The sequence below is a fragment of the Acanthochromis polyacanthus genome, chromosome 20 (genome assembly GCF_021347895.1).
Source record: "Acanthochromis polyacanthus isolate Apoly-LR-REF ecotype Palm Island chromosome 20, KAUST_Apoly_ChrSc, whole genome shotgun sequence".
NCBI lineage: Eukaryota > Metazoa > Chordata > Actinopteri > Pomacentridae > Acanthochromis > Acanthochromis polyacanthus.
In genome coordinates, this window is record NC_067132.1 from 16,954,894 (window position 1) to 16,978,081 (window position 23,188).

At 41.8% G+C, this 23,188-nt stretch overlaps 1 protein-coding gene across 3 annotated transcripts in view; it reads right to left on the bottom strand.

The window, feature by feature from the left end:
• The window catches only part of sema5a (sema domain, seven thrombospondin repeats (type 1 and type 1-like), transmembrane domain (TM) and short cytoplasmic domain, (semaphorin) 5A), a 131,171-nt gene that overhangs the window by 57,087 nt on the left and 50,896 nt on the right, over window positions 1–23,188 (bottom strand). For all 3 annotated transcript variants that reach the window (XR_007938384.1, XR_007938385.1, XM_051940360.1), the window contains exons 5-9: window positions 17,241–17,303; window positions 13,360–13,458; window positions 8,221–8,434; window positions 6,645–6,930; window positions 4,021–4,156 (exon numbers count right to left, since the gene is read on the bottom strand). Coding sequence is in view for 1 of the 3 variants with exons in the window: in XM_051940360.1 (XP_051796320.1) it covers window positions 4,021–4,156; window positions 6,645–6,930; window positions 8,221–8,434; window positions 13,360–13,458; window positions 17,241–17,303 (798 nt within the window). In the remaining 2 variants the exon portion in view is untranslated. The remainder of the gene's footprint in view (window positions 1–4,020; window positions 4,157–6,644; window positions 6,931–8,220; window positions 8,435–13,359; window positions 13,459–17,240; window positions 17,304–23,188) is intronic.

Sequence of the window (23,188 nt, forward strand, 5' to 3'; positions counted from 1 at the left end):
AAAACAGCAGTCAAAATAATAGAAGTATCTCACATAAATAGTTAGATTTCGTTGTCACAGATTAATTCGCTTTTATCAGGCATTGTTGACTCTGAGTTTGCACACTTTTGCGATGGAAGCTTAATCAGTGTGAAACTTCTGGGTTGTAATGTAAAATGTCTGACATGTTCGATATTTCCTAGGGTTCATTTATTAAAAAAGGGTTCAATGAAGTGAACTCTCTCCAGACGGGAGTAAAAAGAAGAAAATATTAAGCAGACAAAACAGTGCTACTGGATTTTGTAAATGTTTGTAAATGTGTGAATCTCCTTGATATTCCTGTGTGTGTTTTTCTTGGAAATTAATAAGTGAACTTGGACATTCTGATGTATTTTCTAATATATTTCATAAACTATTCTCTAAAGAGCTGAGAAAGGTTCCAGCAGCATGAATATGAAGCTGCAACACTAATAGCATCCTAAAGAGTAACTGATGAACAGATCGTGTATATTTTTGTAGTAATTGCACCACATTTGATCAACTATGTAGTTCGTAAGCTAAAAAAACTATTTAAAACCTCATGGGATTACCTGAAAAGTGTGCTGTCGCAATACTAAAAATAAGGACTGTTATTCTAAGCCCATAAAAACTTGACATTTCAGAGACAATTGGTATTCACAGGATAAGATGATACTCCTGCCTTTTAAAGCTGAAATGTAGACACTTTTCTCTGCCAAGCTGAACGGGACAAGGAGAGGCACAAAGCCAGTCCAGCTGAGGGACAGCTGGATGAGTAAAGCTAACCATGCATGTCCTTCTCAGTAAAAGAGGTTCCAAGCTGGGGTCAGGATTGTGGATTGAGGGCCCCATCCACAAAGAATAGGTCTACAGTGAGACACGGCGAAGAGAAAACAAAAATAAGCTATACTCGACAATTACACCCACCCAAATGACGGGTACTGTTTTAGTTTCGTGCACAGTATCGTGTTTGCTCCAGGGCTAACCATGCACAGCCTCTTCGTACTTAACTGAGACTGGACCTTGGGTGGCGATTAGTTCCCGCTGACTAGCTACAGTAGTAACAGCATGGACGCTTTGTACAGATCAATCCCTGGCCTTCCTTGGGCTGACAGATGAGAATCATGGAGGGCTTCCCCAGGATGGAGAACGGATCAGTGCCCCCGCCACATCAGGAGATGTGAAATTCAAGGCCTGAAGGACAGGGAAATGCAAAACTGTGTAGCCATGTGCCTCACGTGAGTCTGGCAAAAATGTGTTGTATGTGCGCACAAGTGAAGCAGTAACACATGTCTCAGGTTTCCTTTTGTGGTTTGTCCTTGCATTGCGTACATGTGTGTGAATCCCAAAGTGTCTGTATGACTATATTTCTGCCACAGCGAGACAAAGCCGGGCGCTGGCCGGCGAGGGTCCAAGACATCTGTGAATGTGCAGCGAGATGGATGTCGTGATTTTCCCAGTACAGTCAAGGTGAGGGACACAACCATCATTTGGCTGAGGGCCCATCCGACACTGAGGTGTTCCGCTCACCACCGCTGCCAGAGTGATAAGTGACACTCAGAAATAAGCTTGTTTTACAGCATGTTTTTGCAAAATGGACTCCTGTTTAAAATGCCCTTCAGGTGAGGCGTCCTGGTCGATGCCATTCCTCTTTCTTTCCTCCCGGCCTTGCAGGTGATTTAAAAATTTAAAAAACACCAAAAAATGTTGGTAATATCCGACTCTATTTCATCAATTTTATGACAGCAGAAACTCACACTTGTGTTTTGCTGCATTCTAAATATTTAAGGTAGCAAAACCTTTCTATCAGCAGCTTAGCATATTTTTTTTCTAAATATAGAGCTTTACAATGAATGCATTTTTACAGTAAGTAATTACCGAGTGACAGAAAACCTATACAACACAGAGAGGGTATTAGCTTCTAATGCACAACGAACATGACTCATACCCTGAATAAACCCAGTAGGATCAATCCGTGTGGTTCAAATAAATGGGGGGATTTTCTCTGCAGACAGACAGGGAATTAAGCTCTCAATCAATGACCAGCATGTGTGTGTATGTGTGTGCGTTGAGTGACAAGTTCACAGTCATAATTATGCCCATTTGGCAGCAATCTATAGCCCTTTATTTTGGTGGGCGTATTTGTATATAATGGATAGGCACGTGGCCCGGTGAGCTTTTATGACTGCAGGTTTCCTGTAGGTGTTGTTTGTGCATGTACATGTGTGTAGGTGTGTGTGTGGAAAAGGATGGGGAGGAAAAAAAGGACAGGCTATAAATCCTGCGCTCGTAAATCTAATCCTCCAACATTGACAAATGCTTGATGAAGATGTCACTGAAACCTAGATAAAGTGTGCATCGGTCCAGCGGTGGGGAGCAGCTATTGTGGCCGGGCTTAAGTGAAGAGACGGGGATGGAGAGGACAACTGATGCTGGTTTATGGTTGAGGAGCACAGCTGGATAGAAGCCTATAGAGCACAGAAACCCCTACTGTATGCTAAACAGGATAAATCTATGGTCAGCTCTGACCAGATAGGGAAAATGTTTTTTTTCTTGAAGGTAAGAGTATTTCAAAAAACCAGCTGCTGACATGTAGATAAATGAATGTGTGATGACAATGAGAGGGATTCTCTGCTATGCTCTCATAGGTGTGTACATGCCACTGTCACTGCTGGCATTTTTTCTCTGGGAGCATTTCATTCACTTTTCCCGCATGCATTCTCTTTCTGCATGTCATTATAGATAATGCGTGTGTGAGTCCCTGATAGCAGGCATCACGAATGCTCATGCATCTGCTGGCTTGATGGAGACATGATCGCTGTCCCATGATGCGAAACACGTGTGAAAGTGTGCGACGCCCATCGCTAACCAGACCTCGGAGGCAATTCAATCCCTCACGGAGAGCAGTGTGGATAAGCTCGCTCCCTGTCTGCTAAGCTTGCAAAAACTTGTGCTAATAAAACATTCCCTCTCTGTCATCGGTACGGAGTGCCGCTTCAAATGGGAATAAGGTGCTTGGTTTGCCCCTCCGGGTTTTAGAATGGAGTATAAACATAAAGTGCCACTTGTGCAAAACAAGGACAGTTTATAAGGAGGAACTACAGTTCACAGAATGAGGCTATGAGACATCTTCGAGGAATGATTGCGCCATTGTAAAAATCAGTGGATTTTATAACGAGAGGTCGTAATGTGCGTCTTCATGAGCAGAGAGAGGGGTGATTGAAAGAGAGGGAAAATTAATAAGAGTGAAGAGTTTCCTGGGACTCTGAGGTAGGGCTGTTCAGGGCAGCCACACATTTATTTCTCAGCGTACACATGTGGTATGCCCACTACATGCATAAATTTCCTTAGGCATGCAAGCGTTGTACATATTGTATGACTGACTTGGCAGTGTGTTGAATCTAAATGACCTCTAGCATGAAAAAATGACCAATCGTGATCACTGAAGGGTAGCTCAGAACTGTTACTTACATGCAGAGATCTAATAAACATATTTCACCCATGGTTGAAATGGCTCCTGGGTTGGCAATGTTGGGCTGTTGGTGGAAAATTTTTGTCCAGGCTGAAACCCCACCATGAATATTGGTACAAATATTAATGATCCGTGGAGGATGAATATGACTGACTGCATTCCTAACGCATACAGGAGCTTGACTCTTTTCTTATTGCTGAAATGTAAATGCAACATGACAAGTATTGGATACATATTCAGGTCACCCTTACGATAAATTGTGAATAAATTTCAGCTTGGTTTGACATTCCCATCAGCCACAGCTATACTTTGTATTCTGTGCCGATTTGCAAATGTTAACATGCTAAAACCAAGATCATAAACAGTGTGCCTGATTAGAATCAGCATGCTGTCATTTGGTGCATGTGAGCAGTCTCATTTCAGCTCGAAGTGCTCCACGGTTTCACAGAGCCGCTGGCATGACTGTGACACAATCAGTCATGCTGTGAGTGTTTGCGGTGTGTGGTTCAAATCTAAAAAACAAACAGACCAACGAGGGCTAGTTTCACTACCTGAAAGTCTGGGTTGGGGTTGGGGTAGGGCAGCCAGGCCGACCGCGAGTTCTCCTGGTACTTGAAGGGCCCGTTGAAAACCTGCGCTATGGCACTGAGATTGAAGGCACACACTGCAGATGCGGCAATGCTGTTTCTGCATGTCAGGAAGTTGTCAGGAAGGCGTCAGGACGATGATGGAGGAGAGAGGGAGAAACAGACATAAGTATTCGAAGAATCAAATTTAGAGTCCATAGTAGAAGCTGGAAACTGTTCAGAATATGTTGGTATTTGTAAAGCTGACCTCCCGAAGTTTGTATTGCTCTCTGCCAACAACACAAATCAAACACTGGGCAGATGGACACAGATGCTGGGGTAAGTGATCGTCATTACGGGATTATAAATCCTGCAATGGGACACAATTAAGCTGTTCGGCTTGTCTGATTAACTGTACAGATCTCTGGCCTGAAATACAGCTTTGACTTTTTAAGCTGTCAGTTTCAACAAGTACCGTCTCCTCCCTCGGAAGACAAAGTAAAGAATGAGAGTATTAGCTCTCAACTCAAACTGTGAGACTTGGGCGATGTGAATTATAATCCGGTGCAGCTGTTCATTAAAGTCTGTGCCTGCAGGGGGAAATGTTTCCAATACCCTTCAAAAGACTTCTTTTTCAGCAATGTGGAGGCATTGACCATAAAGAATTGATTACTCAGCTTTTAATAATGGTCTGTGCTTGCGTGCGGGTGTGCTATGTGAGGAAGTTAAAAAAAAAGAAAGAAAGATGGAGAGACAAAAAAGAGGAAAGAGTTATGATGTTTGGGAAAACAGAAAATAATAGTTTTCATTATACACTCCGCCTCGTACACATGATACAGTATCTAGAGTAATGATCGGCTTCTTTCATAGGATGTAAATGCAAGATAGCGGCTGGAATAATAAACCCTGTTTGTAGATTGCTTGGCACTTCTTTTTGCCTATGCAAACAACACGACATTATAATTTAAAATGCGCACGATATGAAAAGTGACAAAGAGGCCACATGTTGTGTTCATGCAGCTGCTCTTATGGTGTGTCTGTTCACACAAAAACTGAGAAGACATTCGAAGATATTTGCTGGTGTTTTGGGAGGTCAGATATCCAATAGTGCCATGGAATTGGGATGATTTAGAAAAATTGTTTTAAAACTCATAAAGATTTGGAAATTTCTTTCAAAGATGTTGTATGCTAATGAAACTATTAAATTGATAACAGAAATTAAGGGGGAAAATGAAACATTTTGTAAAGACTGGGCAAAGACACCCCTTGTGGCAGAAAAGAAAAGCAATTAATCAACAAAGTAATTCAGCGATTCCTCTAAAAACATTTCTTGAATATTTAATGATGTATTTAACATTTAAACTGAATTGTTATCTTTTGTCGCTGACATCACCAACAGGTGCAGAAGCTGGCATTTTGCCTGCAACATATAACTTTAATTTTTTAGCGTAATAAAACTTAGGTAGCCTTTTCATGTACATGTAAGATAGCTTGAACAGTGACACAAGTGTGCAGAAAATTAAACCAGGCACAGTGCTTTTAAGGGCGCTGACATTTGCTGAATTGGTCGGGTAGATACAGCTGATCAAACCTGTCAGATATGATTTCAACAGCTGCCAGGCAGAAATGAGATGCCTGCTTTTCTCTGCTTTTGTCTGAAAGTCAGAACCACTTATAAAAAAAATAAAAAAGCACTGAGTATTTTGAGTACCAGAAGTCTTTGAAAACATTGGGAATGTTGGATTGTGCACATTACAACTGTATGACTATCATCTGTTTAATTGTTTCATGCGAATTTCCTTGCTGTTGTGCGACTGAATATGTATGTACATATATTTATTCCACCCAGGGAACGAAGCGGAGTTCTGTGACGACTGGAGTTGGTTTGTCTGTCTGTCTTTCTGTCTGTCTGTCTGTTTGCAACATTACTCAACAACGGACTAACGGATTTGAATGAAATTTTCGGGGAAGGTCAGAAATGACACAAGGACCAATTGATCAGATTTTGACAGCAATGCGGCTTATAGTCTGGATCCATGGATTTGTTAAAGATTTCTGTGTCATTGCAAAAAAGCGGCACGGTGTCACTGTAACCAAGACAACAAGTGAACACTACGTCAGCTGCCTGCTGATGATCACGATTGCAAACCTACTACAAATTGACTGCTGTGGACTTATCGGGACTTATCTGTCAGAGATCATACAACGACTTTGCAGCGTTAGCAGATTACTGCGTTCTCTACGTGCGTTTCTTGTTTTTAATTTGATTTGCACATTTATTTACTTAAATGGCCCTCATATGCTTCTTTGTCTATTTAAAGTCTTTATTATTTGTCTTTCATTATTATATCTTCATTATTATTGTCTCTGGTAAAAGTTGTACTTTGCAGAAGTTTATTTAAGTTTTGTCCTATATAGGTTTTTTTTTAAATCAAAATGAGAAAAGAAATGCGAGTAATCATTTGGTCAAAATTATCATCAGAGAATAGAAAGCTTCAGATTTATCAACTGTAACTAAAGATGTCTGATCTTAATGTTTATTTGTGGATGTAAATTCTAATGTGACGATGTCCTACATTTTATAACTAGTAAAACATCAGATCACTCACACATTGGTGGTAAAAATTCCATAGAGGAGCTCCAGCTCAGGCAGGTAGAAAGTTCCCTGCAGCTCGTTGTAGTTGAATGGGATTTCTCCTGGTCTGGAGCAGTTCAGCCTGGCCTTCATGAAGGTGGTCCAAGTGTCCTCCAGGAGGAATCGGCCACCAATGTCATTTTTACAGACGCGTCCGGCACGGGAAAACACCGTCCGGCCACAGTCGTGCTCCACTGCGTTTTCCCGAAAGAAGAAGTAGGTGAAGTTGCCGATATCGTAGGAGGAGACGAAATTCGGTTCTGTTGAAGGAGAGGAGGGAAATTAATGAGAAAAAGATTGTCACAAAGACAAAGAAGACACAGAAGGGGAAAAATGAAGACAACCAAGAGAAAGATGAAGTGCAGAGAGAGGAAGAAAAATACAGAAGGGAGCATATTTAAGGTTGCAGGAGTACGAGGGGGTGGGTGAGCGAATGGGTATGTGTTATGACTGATTGACTCACAGTGTGTGTAAGCGTGCAGCCCACACAACAGCAGGTGATCAGGATTAATAACTACAGGCCATGTTATTAATGACGTTGTGTTGTAATAAGAAAACTCATTTTTCACTCCCCAAACCTAAAGGTTAGGATGAGAAATGACCAAAACAGGTGTAGCGTAATAGCTCTCACCCTATCTGAAACACGCGACCCCCACGACACTGTCTCGAGTAAGACGTTCATCTTTATGTGTGACATTATTGGATCTAAACCACACGCTTTATTCTCGCCGACAGGGATTTAATTCGGCTTTAAATGAAAGTATTTCCACCCCACCTCATTTCAACCCTGTTCTCCTCTGCACCTTTGGAGGGCAGTGCAGGGGGGAGACAGAGGGGAAAAAAATCAATCCGCCATAAAATTAGTTATTAAACCTTCTCCCAGAAGGTTGCTGCCAAGTAATGTATGTGGTAGTTTTTAATTTTTTTTTTTTCAATTTAGCCTAAATGTGAATCAGATAAAAGTCACTTGCTGACAAGATACTGATTGACCTGCTCCTCTGTAGTCTGGACACCTTAAGCTGCCTGAAGTTCCTCCAGTCTGCGCTGAGGAGGTCTGTGCTTGAAGTGGGTCTGAGCCTTTATGGGGAAAAGACATTGATTTTTGAAGGATTCGCAATTTTATGCTCCTCTTCGAAGAAAGGCCGTGATAAATATAACGATTTTCTAGTTGCTTAGTAACTTTACAAATAATAGTTTCTACTGATAAAAGCCACCAGAATAATTATGAAGAGGGGATCTTCCATTTCTGGATTCACTAGATTGCACAGTGCGGTGGTGATTTGAGGATGAATGCAATCCTTCAAGAGGAACAGATTCCAGCTCCCATGTTAGATAAGCAGCTGCCACGTTCAAGCATCCTTGAGCAGAATGTTGAATCCCCACCAGCTGTAGAGTTAATGTTCAATAGTTGCGAATGGAGAAACAAAGACAGAGAAAAAAAACCCTCTATTGTGTTTTTCTGTTAAAAATGGAGATTTAATTTTACATAACAACTGTTGCGTGCATTTACATAGACTATAAAATTCATCCGAACTTTGGCAGCTCCTTACCGTTGAGCCACTTGGAGTTGTACTGGGCAGTGCGCAGGGGTGGCAGGCCGCCCAGGCTGCGGTAGATGGCCGGGTCTCGCCCAGAGAAGTCCATGGCGGTGGCGGCGTAAAGCTCCCCGCTGGAGGTGATGAGGGCGGTGGAGTTGTGGAGGGGGTTGTAGGGACACCGAGCCATTCCGCTAATCTGATCGTGGATCTCTGTCAGATTAGTGAGCTGCAGCGTAGAGAAACAAGAGGAGGAAGCGGGAAGAATGAAGAGTAAGGTTGATCGAACAGGAGAAAATAGAAATTAACTGGAAGCAGACATTGCCTGGATACGACCAGAGGATTTTTGTTGTTAGTGAGAACCCAGGAGATGAGAAAGTCGATGAGATATCCACAGGAAACAAGATGAATTTCCTCCTTTCTAAATAACAGATTAGTGTCGAAAAACCTGCATAAAAATATAGGACAGAGTATCAAAGGGCAGCATTAAAATGCAAACCAGATGAGTCTGGTAATGTTTTGTTTGTTCCTGCCAATATGCAAATGGTACAGACTAAGAAAAAAAACTTAACCTCATTATGCTTTGTTTGGTTTACATCTACTGTGAAACACCCACAAAGATATATGTATTTATATATATGAGCAAAACCTTTCTGAGCTGGAAAACATAATCAGAGGGCACATTTGGAATCATTATCAACATAAAACACACAAACACAGCAGCTGCTTCAAGTCTAATGCTAAGAAACCACCTGTTAAGGCACCAATAAAATTCCAAAACAGGCTTCTTAAATCAAGTTAGTCCTGACTGCACTGCTTAGTTGGTTTCGTTTCTGATGTCTACAGGACAGCCAGCTGTTTGTCTGGCCATAACATTATTATACCACATCTTTGGGAAGCCGTTCTGAGCTCCAAAGAGGCTTGATGTGAGATGCAGTCTTCTGTCGCATACAGCCTTTGAATATGAAGCCAAATCCAACTCCCCGCTTTTTAAAAATACTTTACAGCATGACCCTGGCTTAGCCCTGACACACTGCACTGGTTCCTACTTATATATAAAAAAGTACAGGCCATAGCTCAGTGACTTAGCCTTGAATGCCAAAAAAGGAGCAATGCAATTTTTAAAATCCAAGATGTAATTATATTTTATGGTGCAAAAGTAAACACAGTATAGGAGGATTAGCTCATGGTTGGTGCTTCCATCCAAATTCATCAAAGTTCTGAAGGCAGACGCATGACTCAAAAAGATTGCGCTAATCTCAGGTTTAGAAATGCACAAATGATGATTTAAATTATTTGATTCGCAATTACTTTTCTATCAATCAGCTGAGTTCCACATTTGACTGCACGCTGGAGGATCTACAGTGACAGTCCTGTCTCTCTACACATTTTCGGACTGAATAACCTGCGGGTTCTTTCCACTTCTTCCAAAACCAGGCTCCATTCAAGGCAGTGCATTGGGGAAACCAGGAGACTTCTTCAGTCAATTTCCTGGAGCCGGTCGATTTGGATCAAGGGTTCTGTTAACTCCTGCCACCTCTGCTCCACCCGAACCACAACAAAACAGAGCAGTTCTGTCTGAGCCCCACCGGTTTGAGATGAAAGCCTGGTATTGAAGGGACTCATTCTGTGGGCCGGAACAGTCACTTTTGGGTCAGTCGGGTCATTTAGAAAGACAAGAGGAAGAGTGATAAATAGACAGAGTGCAGTGCATCCGTTGCATTTTTAAGAAGTAAAGAGAAAGTTGTCTCTATAGTGGACCGAGCAGCTGCACGGGTAGGACACTGAAGTGACTCTGAATGTGTCTGATTTTTTAGAAAGAGACCGTTCACAGATTCAAGGAGATGGCTGTGAGAGCCAGTTGGGTGCTATGTGTGGTGCCACTGAGATGCCACTGTGGCTATTGAGAGAATTTTTAACTGCCCAGTAAGACAGGAAATCTCGCCAAGCCCTGTGTGATCTGAGATGTGTTAATAGATGGGGTTGTCAATGATCTTCCACCGTGGGTGGCTGGCAAGTAACATATCCTTGTAGCTTTCTGTCAAGCAAATCTGAACAAAATGTCATGTACAACTTTTAAAAAAAAATCTTATCTCTACTTCTTCTCATCCTGAACATACATACTGTTTGTTATAACACTGATATAGTGTAGCATTGCTTTTCTCCAGAATAACCTTTTCCATCTTTAAGCACTCTTACAGACAGTCGGTTTTTCATAAAAAAAAGTGAATTAAAGATGGGGTATGCAATCCTGAAAAACACAGTGAGTACAGGTGGAGGACGAATTCTGTAAAAGAGAACATGTGGCACATTAAATCTAACTCAAATCTAAAAAGACACAAACAGGCGACATCTTCCTATTCAGGCCCAAAACGTCCAGGTTAGAGCCACGTTAAAGTATAGCTATCAACAGATGAAACTTGACTACAACTAAGCTAAAATACAGCCAGGCAGTGAACATATACACATGCATGTATCAGTGTACCTCAATGAAACTGGACGAAAATACAAAAACCGCTAAAAGATCCACAAATACACCAATAGACACTATGATCAGGCATGTTTAGTAAAGCAAGATGTTGCAGTTTTAGTGGAAAATGTGTCTGCACTTTGTCCGCCTAACTTTCTGCAAGCTAGCTAGCATTTAGCATTGTATCGGCCTCGACTTGTTGAACATTCTTGTGACGTGCAATGAGTGCATTAGCAGACTGCATGCTGGTGTGTAGCTCAATCATCTCATGTGCAGTGAATGTAAAGCTTGTACTGTCTTTTTACAGGCCTGTTACTACCTGAATAAACATAAAAAAAATCTGTTATCAAAGCACTAGAATTATCGCTTGCTGCTAGGATGTAAAAAAAAAAAAGTTGAACGAATATAACAAAAAAAATGCTCTAGAATACATTGCATATTCCAGCTTTACTACACATTTCCATCCTCTGCTGTTATGTATTAGGTGTGGGATGTGTCAGAGGAAACGATTGCTGGCACTAATTCTCCATTCAGGTGCAATTAGGCTATTGTAGAAGTAGAGGACACAATAAAATGAAGCAATTAGAAAGAGTCGGTCAAACCTCAAACCGTTAACAACTGTTTAATCTATAACCTCTGAGTGCTTATTAAATTATTAATATTCCACTCATTCTCTGTTCATCATCACGCTTGATAGCAAATCTGTCCAAGCAGCGTTCTGTTGCTGTTGCTGTTCCCGACCCGTGTTTCACATTAATGGACGTTCAGTGGGTAAATATGACAGCGCCTGATGAAATACGGCTATAATAATGTCATGACATTTCAACTATATGTATTTTCACAGCGGTAAACAGTCATTATGAGCCTGTGACCTTTGAATGCAGTGCTTTTGGACAAAAACAAATGTCATCATAATAGTAAACTCTTCCCTCCTACTAAAAAAAAAAAAAAATCCAACACAAGGAGAGCCAGATATTTTATATGGCACCGTTCTAAGGTAAGAACAACACGCTGACATTTCAAATGTTGCTTTATACTCAACTTCAGTGAGCATTAGTCAGCAACAAATAAAGGTTCTTAGCTGGAGCTCAGTTATCCAGAAATATGGCTATTAGCACAGTGTGCTTTCATAAACTGGTTTTACAGACTGGTTAATACACAAGAAAAGGCTGGAGTTGCCCGGGCTGCTTCAAGAGCCTGCTGAAACACAATAGCAATTCAAACTGAGAAGTCTGACTAAACGCCCCTTTAAAACATGGGATTAAGAGCTACAGTGAATTTGAGGGAGCAGAGGAGCGAGGCGTGAAAACATTGCGTCGCACCGGAGTGAAATATAGAAGCGGAAAAGACAATGTGACGCAAAGAACAGAAGGGAAATCATTGCAGTGACTTGTGAAAAAGGGAAAAGCAGCATAGATGAAATGAGGTTTGTGTTTACTTGGAGGCCAACGCCATGATTATCAGGAGTAATGAGCTTAAGGCAATATTTTGATTAGGACGCTTAACAAGTTTGAGGTAACACGGCTTCCAAAAGAGAGAGCTTAATAAGATTCATTTTATAATTAGTCTCCATCCCTGACTGCACAGCAGGAGGCAAGACAAAGAGCCACAAAATCTTGTACAGTGAATCCCCGATATCAAAATCACGAATGAATCACAGCTTGATTAAATATGCTGATCAACCTTGTTGTTTCCTTCTGACATTGTCGGCTCATTTAATGAGAATTCAGTCTGCACATTTGCAATGTTTACATGCTTGACATATCACGGTTATTGACAAATAATGCCTCCTTTAGATGCTGTCAGCTTCCATACTGCACTGCAGGTTTTATATCCCTGACAAAGCAATTATATTTTTTGTGGAGTTTGAAAAAGTTGGTCTAGTTGCAATGAAGGACATTTATTAGTGAAGAACAGAGCATATTTTCTGTCAGCAGTGAAGGAATAGCCACTTCTAAATCATCATTCAGTAGTGTGTTTCAAGCATATACTGAGAACAGCTCAGTTTTGAAACATCTTATTTTGAAAATCAGCTGTTTCATTCTTAATCTCGACTAAAACATCATGTTCATGCGTTAGGCCTGTGTAAGACCAGTAAAATTTGCAAACTGTCCCTTAACAAATTATGTTATTTTCTATTTCTGGCACCTCTGGCATACTCTATCTGTTGCAAATCAACATTTACAAGAGAGAGTTTCAAAAACGGAAACCACTGGCCCGTAGACTTGAAAGGTGAGAGAAAAGCTGGCTAATTTTAATGTGTGCAAGGAATAATTTTGTCAAAACGCATAATTATGGAGTTTTCCCACCTTATACTGTGTGGTCCAGTGCAAAATTTGCACCTCCACTGTGGAAAATCTTAACTTTATAATGAGCCTTACTCCCTGAAGTCAAGCAGCAGCAGTTAAGTGACAATGTGCAAATCCTACTGGCCCATTTTTTGGGGAATTAAATTTGTAAGAGTGCATGCCACTGTTTACATCACAGGGTGCTTTTCCCTTTGCTTTACAAAAATATTGGGAGCATAAATTAAGAATATACCCACTTCTACAGGCAAACAGCAACCTTTAGGAATCATGCACGTGAGTTCATCTGCATTTCAAACGGAATAATGTGTTTTATCTTCACAAAAGTACTTCATCGTGCACATCTATTAGTCAAAACCAAGAGAAATTCTGCCGTACCGTTCGGTTGGTGCAGATGGGGGTGAAGGCGTTGGTTCCACAGGTAAACAGCCTGTTCCCATTCACCAGCAGCACCCTGATGTAGTTCTGGCACTCCTCCTGTGAAAGCACACCAGCAAACACACATATCACAGTTAGCAGTAACCAGAAGCGCCATTATCTATCCGCTGACAAGCAGCAGCATTAGGCAGAGAGACAAAATTACACTTTATGCCAATAAATGAGAAAAACACCTGAAGCCACGGGAGGGCTGCTCTGCAACGTGACCAAGCTAGACAGAGTCAAATCAAGGCTAATGCCCACACGGCTTAGCCATATAACATCTTAATTCAGCAGGGACCCGGTTTGCAGAGGGATCTGAATAAAGGTGGAGAACAGATAAATGCAGCGGCCGTGGGAGAGGATCACTCAGAACTAGCTTTAAAAAAGTGCGTTGGCTTTGTTGACTGGTCAAAAAACGTGAAAATGAAAATGTAGTCTCTCATTCAATCATGTTCCTCTCTAGCCTGCTCTTTACATTAATCAATTCCAAGCACTTTTCTCTAAATTATGGTGAAGTACATGCTAGCCACTCTTTTCTTGGCCCCCGCTCCTCCTCTGAGGTTTTTGGCCTGGGCTTCTAGCAAAGCCACTCAGCACTTGGTTAAAGGCACTCAACAAACACAGCAGCACTGACGGAGTGAATGACTGATAGAATGATTGACTGCTGCTGAACGTCATGAACCCTTGGTCAGGCGTTTGTGGAGGTCTGACGGTGATTTCCATCAACTAAAGTCATTCAGTAGTAAATGTAACAACAGTAGTCAGTATTCATGTCAGAGAGCGGCATTTGTTTTTGTCCCAGGACAAGGTAATAAACTCATAGGGTCCCCCTCCATCTGAAAGGGGCCACGGCTGGGTTGGTGAGGGGCCCTCGTAGAAATTTAAAACCTTGTAAATCTGCTATTGTCTGAGCCACTTGAGGTGCCCAGGGCAACCCCTCCTCCCCCGTCACCCCCTCTCAAGAGTCTGATTTAGGAGTGGAGGGCATCGTAACAGAGATGGAAGGAAGGAGGGCGAGGGCTTTTATTTCCCACTATCAAGATGAAGGCTGACTCGTAAAACAACTCGTTTCCTGGTGCTAAGCGCAGCCTAAGTATGTGTGTATGTGTTTATACCGTATGTGCGCCTTCAAAGCAGGAGATGTGTGCAGGAGTAGCCACACTTGTAATGCGTGCCTATATATCTGTGCTGTTTGTGCAGCTCGTTATGCACTGTACACTTCTCTGTGTGTGTGTGTTTGGATAAAGGAGTGGGGAGTGGGTTGTGCAAGGGGGTCTGCATAATTCAATTCTTCTCTGCAGTTTGTTTCTACAGTAAATAACGCCATATTTAATATTTGCCCAGCCTCACAGTCTTGACTTGTTTATGAAAACTTCCTGACAAATGTTCCGCGTCTGTACTGTAATACAGCGACTGCTGTGCTTGGCTCTCACATTATAAAACAAAACAGAGGCAGCAATCAAGCCCTGTCAAGTCCATTTAACTCTCCTTTCTTCTCCCAGCTGAAATAAATCAAATACAAAAAGAGAAGCGGATGCGTGCATTAAGAACAAAAAAAGAAAGAAATACAATCACTTGTAAATTCACTCAAAGCACAGGGACGGTATCTGTGTAACAGCTTAAGCGATGGTATATTGCTGCGCATTGAGCTAGGTAATAAACCATCGAAAGCCCTGTCAGCTGCTGGAGAATGAAGTCTTTTAATGCTATTCTTAGTGTACATCACATGAGCTGATCCTCAGAGGAGAACAGTGAGCAAAACAATTCGGCTCCTCCAGACAGCAGCGACTCTCAAGGACTGAGGTGGCTTTGGTCTGTAATTCACTACTGCTATCTTGTGCCGGCCAGTCCATGCATGCCCATTATGGGTCCCTAACCACCTTTCACAGGAGGATAAATACACAGCGGTGCACACACACACAGGGATCAGGGCTGGGCAGTTCACCTACAAGTCAAGTTTAGCTCGAAACCATCTGTTTCGTAGACAAGAGTATGCCAAGTTGCCAACTAACCACATACAAAAACATACTCTGCTCAGAAAGAAACTACAAAAACAATAGGAACTCCCTTTGTACAGGCTCTAAAAATAAGAGTTAAGGTGTGGTTGGGAAGCCTTTTACTTCACAGTAAGATGATTTAAATCCTCTTTGAATTCAGTCCCACATACAAAGCAGAGAATCCCTGTGAGTCTGTATGTTTGGGCTGAATGAAAAGCCCCGTGTTGCTTTCAGACCTCATTATGTTTCATCATAACTTGACGTTTTTTTGATTTTGCTCTGCTATTTGGTTGTGAAAAATGAAGGGAGATCTGTGATTTTGGTCTTTAGAAGATTTGCATTTTTAAAATTTTTCTTTTTTTTTGAAAGCCGTAACTGTTATGCCGCATTGATGTGCTGGTGGGAAAGTCCAACATCTGGGTCCTTCGGTTTCACTTGTAAACAGCACTCATTCATGTGTTATTTTTGTAGATAACCAAACCCACAGGAAAACGCTGAATAATCACGGAGGCTGCAGTGTTCTAGTTTGTAATTGTTGATATTGTTGTTATCCTAACAAGACGTCAAGGGAAAACCCATTATTTTAAACATTAGAAACAGTTTATTAGTCATCTTCTGGGTGTCTGTGAGTTACTTTGTCATATTTGAGAAAACAGACCTTGTGAAGTCATCGAGGTTATTTTGGGTTAAGCTTGCACACAAGGAACTGCAATGCTAGTTCAGTGAATCCTCCTTTGAAAATGTAATGTTGTTTTATGGTCCAATTGCTGCGAATCTACTGACATTTTCATCCTCATCTTCAGCACATTTGTGTTTAGCGCTGAAAAAGCAAATGCCTCTGTGCTATCATTTAATCCTACATGCTAAACACTACAGTTCTGGAAATTATCATTAGACCACTGTAAGTACTGTTTCCTGCCTCTTTGTTTGCAGTTCTTTGTGGAGCCATACTGCGTTTCCTTCTTAAGGTTCTAATTAACAGCTGTTCTGCCAGTTAGCAATGGCTCTCTTGTTGGATTTCTCTTCATTGTGCACCAACATGGCTGTTCTCACATCCTTTCACAATTCTCTTCTTGAAGGCACTGCTGAGCAATAATATTCTCAGCATTATCTGCTGACTTCACATAACCAGCTTACACACAAAATAATGATGTCTCAAAAAGTAGTTTTTGACCATCTAATACGAAATTTTAGAAGTTCAATTTACAGATTCTATCAATCATATTTCATTCATTGATTGCATTTGTTAAATTATTCTCAGGCTCTTTTCATGTATTTTGGAAGATGCTGTAATTATTTAACCGCTATGACAAAATTCTAACTAAATTATCAATACTGAAGGCCTGTGTTGTGCAGACGATGTGAAGAAAATAACAGATGGTCTTATAATTATTTCCAAAGCTGTTAAACTTATCATCAGTATGTAAGCCTTGTCATTGTGGGCATGTTTGCACGTCGACAGCACAATGTAGTCGCAGAGCTGCAGAATTAAAGGCTTGTATTACTAAAACAGGGCACAGAGTTGGACACATTTTAGCATCAATCTGGCATACATAGTTTATTGTTGAGATGTGAAAGAAAATGCAGAATTGAAAGTTTTGTTGTCTCTCAGCCTCCTTGAACTTAATGGAACACCAAATTGCTGGAATAATCCTTCGTTTTCACAAATATCAATATTTTAAGTAACAGTAACTGAGCTGTAATCACAAAGTACACCTTTTACAGGGGGTAAGATGTTTTTTTTTCTTTACAATACCACTGCTGAAACTTGTTTTTCTCAACATAGTGACAAGTGTCTGATGAAGAGATATAAAAATGTGTTGAGGCATCACTTAAACTCACCTCAGATTTTCCCCGGCTGAAGCAGGCTCCCTTGGTGAACTCATCGCAGTGCCACTCAGCCTCCTGAGAGAGAGTGAAAAAACAGTGTAAGGCTCCCAATAAACCATCAAGACGAAGCAAACACTGGGCACCATGTCACCATGAAGCACTTTGAAAACCACTCAGGGAACCCAAACAAAACAATGCCTGGCTCTCAACTGTGGCAAAATTCCCACCTTTTTGAAGTCAATTTGATGTCTGGTGACTAGCCTGGCAGTACGAATACCACAAGAGACACCGTTAGAAAATGTAATGGAAAACCATACAGCGATGAGTGTTGATATGCTGGCTGCGGCGCTGATTTCTGGGTGCCGACTATTCTTTGACTTCGGGTGGGAGGAATGGATTAAAACAGAAGGGAACGGTAAATGAATTTGACATCACACATTCCCCGCACTCTCAGTCCCACACATAGACACCCGCGCATGCACGCTCACGGCACACACAAGTTTATAAGCCATGTTAAATACAGACAGAGAATTCAATTAAGGTGCATAGCAAGCAGAGACCTCCAGAAACGGGAGGCAGGAGCGCGCAGAGCCAAATGTCAATTTGATTTATGTGTGAGGGAAAAGAAGGGATCTTAAGACATAACAGGCGAGTCCCTAGAGAAGGCTGTCAATGTGATTTACATGTGAGGAAGAAACAGAGGGACGCTTTTTACATTTTATTACGGCAGGGAGAAAAATAAGAAGATAAAACCTCAACTGGTCTCCTCTGAGGGTGAAGACATCAGCATGCACCATCTTCAACCATTTAATTTTATCATGACCTCTGGGGAGGGGGTCCTCCTCATTGACAAAAGTTCTCGATTCATGAAATGAGCGCTGGCCTTGGGAGCACACCGGGCCACTAAGACACTCACATTGGTGACAGGCAGAATTAGCCGCTACTGCCACCAACTCCATATGACTGGCAGGGGGAGGAATACTTAACTGAAAAATTGGCTGGTGCAATAATTCGCTTAGCGCCAAGTCACAAAAAGTCTCCAAAAGTGAAACTATTCTACCTTTTTTTTGGCCACAGAGATACGACTTTCCTGCAGTAATAACCTGGCAAAGGGCCAGAGGCGCAGGAATTCACTCTCTGTGGGAATATAGTAAATATCGCTAACTGACAGAGAATATTAGATTTCACCTTGGTATCAGGACTGTTTTATGCCAGGACAAGAGGGGAAGGGAAAGCTGAACCCCCCTCAGCACTTAGGAGAACTTCTTTCATTTCCTCTTTGAGAAGGCTGTGGAAGTTTACCCTGTGTTTTATGACAAGACCTTTGCTTTCCACCTCAGTGGCCTTCGGGAGGCGTAGAAACACCCGTATGTACACACACAGGAGGGAGCTTAAAGAGGGGAAGGAGCTCAGGGTGTGTGCTGCTATTCAAGGAGGATAAGATATGGAGACTTAAAGGGAGCCGGCTTCTCTCCTTCTCTTTTGTGTGTGCGTCAGTTCGTATTTCAGGCCGGAGCTGGCTATTCCAGGGAAGATGCATCCGCCGCAGACACAAACAGCCTGCACACACAGCACCACAGCTGAATTCACCGTAGGCGCTAAAAGTGCTCTCGCTAATCGCCAAAGGGTTGGGAGAGAAAACCTGTTAATGGCCTGAAACCTTATTCACTCATGTTCAGTGTAAAAATCAATCATAATACAATGCAGAATTACAACTTGAGATCACATTAATGGGAGCAAAGTGGTTGCTTTTATCATGAGGAGGCGATTATGTGATTTATCATCATTCCGCTTGGTTCAAAGCATATTTTCAGATTACTACATGTTCTCATTATATCTGTAAGATCCCAAACTTTATGGCTACTGATGTCCATAACCTGTAGGTAGGGGGGATATGTTGGCATCATTGGGCACTAAAGCCACCCGATCTGACAGCCCTGGCTCAAATGGTCCAGAGTAAAGAACAGAATCACAGCCAAGCAAAGGCAAGCGCCGGTGTCATTAAGAAACATTAAAAGCTCATTAACATGCTATTGTTCAGCCCTTGTGCTCTGAAGATGAATCTGCCTTGAACTCAAATATGTCTGGAATGTGCTGTCGTTAAATAATAATAATTCTTGGCTTTATCAGGGGAAGCTGCTTTATGGGCACCGTTTTCTGTGCCATTGTCACCTAGAGGAAATTGGAGTACAGACTTAGAGAAGAAATAAAGAGGATGAGACTGAAAGAGAGGGCTGGGATCAAATTTAGAGAGCAGATAATAGTGAATTAGTTCAAAAGGTAAAGAAATATCCATCATGGTGCTGCACTGATCGCTGAAGAAAAGCGGCAGATATTGTGAAAAGGGGCCAGATGTGTGACAAATTAAAAGAAAAACCTGAACCCCTGACACCCAGAGTGACCAGATCCAGCACATTTGTTAAGCTGTGGGAACACTTTGCTGGCATGGTTTGGATCAACTTGTTCCTTTATAGTGAACATTCACAGAAAATCAATACCAAGTTGCTCTGAATGAACAGTAAACCCTAACCCTAATCTTTATCTTACGAGCAAACATTTCTATCCTAAAGGTGCAGTCTCTTCAGGATGACAATGCCTCTAACCGTAGGGTACAAGGGGTCACTGAATGGTTTGAGGAGTCTTAAAAAATAGTGCTAACCATATGATTTGGCTTTCAGAGTTGCTGGATCTCAACCAAATTATACAACTATGGGAGACTCGACCACAGTCATCACCAGATGAAGGAATATCTTTGTTGTTCCACTCTTCTAGTAGAGCTTAGACACCGAGAGAATCAATGGCAAGGTGCACTGAAATTGTTCTGTAGTGGCTCAACACTGTACAAAGGCATTTTTTTCTTTTTTTTTGTTAAAGTCGTCACCTCTCTATTAGGGCTGGACCCGAATATCCCGAATATCCCGAATATCCGAATATTCGTTCGCTACGGCGGTATCCGGATATTAATTTTGTTATCCGAATATTCGCCCCCCCCCAATCGTTCATTACATTGTTCATTTTGTGTTGAGGCAACAAGAAGTCAGCCGACCCAGTCAGAGAGAGTCTCTAGCACACATGATCTCCAACAGCTTTCCTGGAAAGTGAATCCTGTGCTTATTCTTTATTGGCCAAAAATGTGGAAGCCTGTGAAAGTCTGAAAAAGTTGCTCAGTGGGGAGCAATTTTCAGAGCCATGTGGCATTATCTGAGAAAGCAAGATCCAGTTCCATTAATACAACTGTGATCCCTTCCAAATGAATTTAGATAACCGGAGAGTTTAAAGCCTGAACGATTGTCTGACGACTCCTCTTTCTTTCCACATTGTGTTTCTTTTCAGCAATATTGCCGCTCTCCACAATCACAGCATGTACTCAGTGAATAGAGTTTTATTGTTACTGACGCTAAACTTGCAAAAACACCAAAAGCAAAACCTAACTGAATGAAATAATCATTTAAGTGAGATAAAGAGTGATTAAGACACAGAATTTCAGAATGAGGCAGAGACAAATTGGCACAGTTATTTGTTGCTTCAGGGAAGACGAAGGAAAAATTCCTGACAAGTTATTATTCATATGTCCGCCTGCTCTACTGCCCTCTGGGATGGGTGCAATCCTCAGAGGTGAACCATTGTGTCGGAGCTGCTCGTCACACTGAGGGGCTATTGTCACCGCATGGTGGGTGCAGGAGGGACGCAAATGGAGGGAGTTTGCAGGGAGGGAGATGGACAGAAAAGAAGGAAAATAAGGGACAAACAGGCAGAACAACAAAGAGAAAACAGAGTCCAACTTAGGAGTCAGACTGAACAAGGGAGACTGTGTGGGCAGAGAGAAGTAGTCAGTGAGATGGAGGAGGGAGCGAGGAGCTGAATTCCAAAACAGCAGTTTCCAGACATGATATTGAATATATTTTGCATAAAGAGGGTCCAGAGAACAGACCCGCTGCTGACAGCTGTCTAGCGCTGTGAAATGACTGGCTGTGAGTCTCACTATGCGGGGACACAGGGTTGAGAGTAAGAGCTGGACAAATCCTGCAGGGTAAATCTAATCTGTCTTATGAATAGCTGATATTACCTTTTGATGTGATGGCACAATATTTACTATTCAGACTGATGTCTGCTGATGTAAGCTACTGAAAGATTTACACATGAAATTGGTCTTGATGTCATGTCTCAGCGAATATGTACGTCTGAGTCATTACGCACATCATCGTATCACCTTAGAAAAAGATAAGTCAGTGCAGAAGTGACCCCCTGCTATGAATCTTACAATTTAGATTCACAACCCTCTTGCTTAAACATGCCATCATCTCCATGATATCACTGAACATGCTGATATCTGTATCACCAATTCCTATTATGCTTTTTATTCTATGCATTTAAATGGCCAAGTTAGTGTTCTAGTAATTGAATTAGCAATGATGATGAGGACAGCTTCTGTTAGCTACTGATTAGCAGGGCTAATTGTCTGGCAGACGAAGTTTAATTGTTAGAGACAGGCCTGTGAAATACAACATGCAAGAGTGGAAGGAGCCTTTTGTTTTCTTTGGAGTTTCCTTTCCTTCTTACCGACAATACAAGGGGGGGCAAAGAAAAATGGAGGCAGAATGTACATCTCAACACCAAACAGTGTCTGTTGCCAAGGGGAGCTGTTATGGATAGTGTTTTCATGTGCCAGTGCAGGAAGAGAGAGAGAGAGAGAGAGAGAGAGAAAGAGAGAGAGAGAGAGAGAGGGAGAGAGAGAGAGAGAGGCTGGAGTGAATTTCCACTATTTCCTCCTCCTCCTCCTCGGCTTTATTGAATGGTGAACAATGCCACTGATCCTCCTCATCCCGGTGCTTATTGACTAATGCTGTGCCACAGTGTTTCTGTTGAAACTCAGCCTCATTGTCTGCATCCTGTCTCGATTGAGAATGGAAACGACATCTTTATATTGAATTCTATAAGGCTCTGATTTTTTTTCTCTTAATTTCTCCTTACATTAGCAACTCTGCTTCGATAATGTGAGTCCGACAAGATCTTATTGTGCCTGAAAATTAGACACTTAACATCCTTTCATTAAGGATTGTATTTGAGCAGCTGTGCAAGGTTACAGATGGAGCTAAAACTTCGCAAGGGTGGATGCCCGTATTTGATTATTTAATAACGTCACAGGACAATTACTTGAAGAGGTCATGAGCAGACAGAAACACAAGGCTGAGTGGTGCATCAAGCCTGCTTGGCCATTCCTAAGCTCTGGCATTGCAGTGGGAAATGATAATGCCAGCATTGATTCACCTGCCCAAGGTTGGCAGCAGCTCAGTTGAGGGAGCTGAATCGGGGAGAGTGGGGGCAGGAGGACAACACTGAACAGATGTGAGATATAATGTGGGGTTCACCTGTAGACAGCGGAAGGAAACTGTGCTGTGTGGTGGCTGTTTTAACAGCTAATTCTTTGGCGTTGGTAGCTGTAAATGTCTCATTAGTTGTGCATGCTGCTGAGTTAAGCCCTCACCTTCTATTTTTTTTCTCACTTCAGCTGCACAAGTTTAAAAGTGGAGCAAGGAGAAAAGCATCCACCTTTTGTTCTTGACAGTGTTTTCCAGATCAGTGAGGACAAGGGTAGAGGTTGACAGGGAGAGGAAGGCCTCTTCAGACTGGTGAGACACGGCAGAAAAAAAAAAAAGTAAGTGCCTGATATTAACTCTAATCAAGGCCACAGGGAGGGCTGACTCATCTTTCAAGGTCTGACTCTTCCCACTTCAACCCCGACTGCCATTCAGTTTGAGTACCTACTAGAAAGTTCATGTAATGTGAAATATTTTCTACTGTTTATGATTCGGTAAGTGTCCATCTCACTTGTAAACAGCCCCTCAGACAAGCTTTTATATCTTTTCTAAGGGATTGAACCCTTTCTACTCCCACGACTTGTGGAAAACCAAATCTGTGGTGAGGCCTTAAAAGACTCTCAGGCAATGAAAAAGTTTTCA